Source organism: Lampetra planeri, chromosome 47, assembly GCF_965212315.1.
Source record: "Lampetra planeri chromosome 47, kcLamPlan1.2.h2, whole genome shotgun sequence".
Lineage (NCBI taxonomy): Eukaryota > Metazoa > Chordata > Hyperoartia > Petromyzontiformes > Petromyzontidae > Lampetra > Lampetra planeri.
In genome coordinates, this window is record NC_136153.1 from 2,390,127 (window position 1) to 2,393,986 (window position 3,860).

At 44.7% G+C, this 3,860-nt stretch overlaps 1 protein-coding gene across 1 annotated transcript; it reads right to left on the reverse strand.

Annotated features, from left to right (window-relative positions):
* On the reverse strand, positions 1-3,853 carry SYCE2 (synaptonemal complex central element protein 2). Its single transcript, XM_078615425.1, has 3 exons — positions 3,774-3,853; positions 2,597-2,801; positions 1-1,196 (listed from the first exon to the last, which is right to left on the reverse strand). The coding sequence occupies exons 1-3, from the start codon at positions 3,836-3,838 to the stop codon at positions 1,011-1,013; spliced, it is 456 nt and encodes a 151-aa protein (XP_078471551.1). The 5' UTR covers positions 3,839-3,853; the 3' UTR covers positions 1-1,010.
* Between the last annotated feature and the right edge of the window lie 7 nt (positions 3,854-3,860).

Consider the following 3,860-nt stretch of genomic DNA (forward strand, 5'->3'; position numbering starts at 1 on the left):
CAGAGTCGAGATGTATTTTATTTAAGTGAGCTCTGGGGCAACACTCATGAAACATCATGAAAGCCCAGCAAGTACAAAGCAATTTTAAAAGCAGTGCAGTAACAGCTAAGAATATATTATAGAATACATTTCACAACATTTCTCAATTAACATCCAACATTGCCTATAAGGTCTAACTAAAATCTGAAAACTCATACTATCTATGCAACAAATCTGAAAAGCGCTCAAATTTATAACATCCAATTATGGAATTAATAGCTTATTAAATACCAATACAATCCTCAATGGCCAATACAATTAGTACCACTAAGTAGGGAAGCAAACAGTGGTTGTCCTATGGGTCGACTCACACCCATCATTGAAATGTGACATTTCTAACAATGGCTAAGGGCTGTAAACAAAATACGACCACAACAGCATTGCACATTAGAGCAGGAAATCAACTTTGACTTCACTATTAAAAACTGAGTGGGCCAGGATCATGTTTAGATGTTATACAAATGTGATATATTTCCACGTGTGAGGAGCATTGTGCGTGAAGGATTAGCCAAAATTCGTATTTAAGTTTTGGAACCTGGCATATAAATGTTTTAAGTGCTGGTGTCGTGTATTATCTCCTGCCAAACAAGCACATCTGCACCTCCATAAATAGTGGAGTCCTCTGCTCTATTCCTCTGTAGGGTTTTTTTCCTCTGGACTGACCTCAAAGATTCTGCCAGTTTTCTCCCATTACTCTGCACCTCATTTGGCTCAAATGAAGCCTCAATCCAGTACGAACTCAGTCAGAACATGGCATGGCCAATATGAACCCTAATTATGATCGCTTGCGTTGTGATTGAAACGTCGTAGTTTTTATTTTTTTCCTTTTATTATTATTTTTCTATCTATGTGACTTTACCAACAAATTCATTTTGAATCTGCATGGGCGTTGTGAACTTCCTATGTTGCGTTTTCTCTCTGTAAATAAACACCCCAGGGCTCATGTCTGACATGACCATTACTAACCCCCTCTAGGGCCTCTCTTGTAACTGCATGATTGAGGCCAGGGCTTGCCACGAGGTGGCGAGGGCTACCTCTTGTTTCTGAGCTTGCTGCAGCACCTTCGTCATTTCCCCAAAATGCATGCTCAAGCACTTATTGCAGTCTTCGTGATGTGACATTATGGAGGAGCGGACAAGATCGCACACCTGAGACACCTACAGTGGGGGAGGGGGGGGGCGAAAGGGAAAAAATGAACACATTTAAAGGAACATCTGCATCGGTTTGAAACATTCAGGCTGGCCTGCCTTCAATCCACCCTGCGTTTAACCAGGCTGTATTGTGAGGAACTCACATGTTCTTGAAAGATCTGGACAAAGTCACATCAGTAAGCTCCTCAATTAGGCTAGACTGTGTTAGCTGGGTCACATAGCCCACATGCCCAGCCACGGCATGCCCAATCAGTTTCTGTCTAGCCAGATAGAAGGGACTGAATGGTCATGGTACAAGCTACAGAAGGCAGGGGCTGCTGTGGTACAGGAGAATATAAAGCTGATTGGACTTGCCAAGGATTGGTACCAGCGTTGTCAAGATCGGCCCGTGGAGGAGGCTCATGAAGGATGCTACTGGGCAGTTAGAGGCAGTCGCTCTGCAACATCAATGTAGCGTGGAGGAGCAAAGCGGAAGAGTGGAGCAGTGGGTGGCTAAAACACAAGCTGGCACAGTGGGGCGCACAGGCCGTGCATATGCCATTTACCTCAGTCAGTTAACCCACAAGACCTGGGCCTGTCCAATTACCTCCTGCCTTCGAAACTGCACCATGGATTCAAAGGCACAAGCTATTTGGTGACATTACCACCGGTTAGTGGTGGAGTGGTGAATGGCGGCTGTTGTTGTTTTTTCTTCAGATTTTTATTTTATAATTTCTGTACTTTCTCTGTTGCTTACTCTTTTGTCACCTTGGACTCAGGCCAATCTTGAAAATGAGACTATCCTGGTCCCTAGAGTTCTCACCTCCTTAAATATGTATGTGAACTGGTGGGCTGTAAGTCAAATGCTGTTGGAGTGTCCCACTGAGTTTTTAAAATATCTGGAGATAGAAAATAAGCGAGATGACAGCAAGCTCCCCAAGACAGAGATAACATATGTATGATGTCACGTGGCCTAATAGCCAACGTGAGGAATCCTGCATTATGGTGAAAGAGTTATGTCTAGCTAATAAAAAAAATAGTTTGTTGAACGTGCATTTCATGAGCAACCATTGGTATCTGAAGAGCACACCTCAAGTAAAGTGACTTCTAAGATCTCAATGGAAGTTGTTTACCCAAATGTAAACAAGGGAGATCAGTCATCAGATTTGCTCAGTTTTTGAAAAATACGGTATTTCTTTCACGTAAAATCTATAATCATTGATGATTTTTGCCAACCATTTACTTAAAATCGCCCGAGTACATTTTGGTATGAAGGCTCCCCTCAGGCTGTGTTAAAACTCTGAGGCTTATATCATAATCCTTCGCACAGTTTCAAAGCCAGAATGAGGGTGCCTAAGGATCAGGTGTTAAGCCCAGAGGCTCAGAGATCCAGATTAAGGCTACCCTGGATTGTAGCATCCTCTCACCTCGAATAATAGCGAATTCTGAAACTCGTTCAACATCTCCAAGTCCTTCGCGCGTTTATCGTTAATCTCCTGCACCATTGTTTGCAGCTCGTTTTTCAGATCGTCAGAGGTGGGCCTGTCTGAGGGCATTGAGAACGGGGTCGCAGCTTCCTCGGCGACTGGAGATAATTGGGTGGAAGGGTCATAGTTGGTGTTGGAATCGTACCTGGTGTTGGGATTGTGACAGGTGGGAGACAAATCATAAGACACAATGTGGTCATGAATTTCTGTATGGGGAGTCTAAAATCCAACTAGGGAGCACAATGTCCAATAGTGCAAAACTTTTGGAAATTATACTCCCTGAGAAGTTAAGTATACTTCACAAAATGTATCCTCCCTGGTCAGGAATACATATTTGTTGTATTGCTTAACCATGGTCTATTACTTTCTATGGCCCTAATTACCACTATCGCCATCAAAACCATCCCCATCACGTGCACCATTGTCATGACCATCATCACTGTCACCCTCATGATCACCACCATCACTACCATCATCACAATCACCACCATCACTACCATCGTCACGATCACCACTACAATCACGATCACCACCATCATCACGACCATCACCCTCACGATCACCACCATCACCCTCACAATCACCACCATCACTACCACCCTCACGATCACCACCATTACCACAATAATTACGATCACCACAATCACCACCACCCTCACAATCACCACCATTACTTCCACCCTCACGATCACCACCATTACCACAATAATTACGATCACCACAATCACCACCACCCTCACAATCACCACCATCACTACCACCCTCACGATCACCACCATCACCCTCACAATCACCACCATCACTACCACCCTCACGATCCCCACCATTACCACAATAATTACGATCACCACAATCACCACCACCCTCACAATCACCACCATCACTACCACCCTCACGATCACCACCATTACCACAATAATTACGATCACCACAATCACCACCACCCTCACAATCACCACCACCACTACCACCCTCACGATCACCAATATTACCACAATCATTACGATCACCACCATCACTATCACCCTCACAATCACCACCATTACCACAATAATTACGATCACCACCCTCACAACCACCACCACCAACCCCATCACGATCACGACAGAGCCATCACCGGCTGTCAGAAGCATCCATGCTCCTGCTGTCACCACCGCCGAGTTTGTCTCCTGGCGTGTCCATGGCGAGGCTGCCACTGGCGTCC

What these genes read in the sequence shown, in the direction of transcription:
- SYCE2 (XM_078615425.1), bottom strand. Translation starts at nt 3,838, where the DNA reads ATGGACACGCCAGGAGACAAACTCGGCGGTGGTGACAGCAGGAGCATG. An exon ending in ATGGATGCTTCTGACAGCCG is followed by an intron (nt 2,802 to 3,773) that starts GTGATGGCTCTG and finishes TCCCAACACCAG; the next exon opens with GTACGATTCCAACACCAACT. An exon ending in AGAATTCGCTATTATTCGAG is followed by an intron (nt 1,197 to 2,596) that starts GTGAGAGGATGC and finishes CCCCCACTGTAG; the next exon opens with GTGTCTCAGGTGTGCGATCT.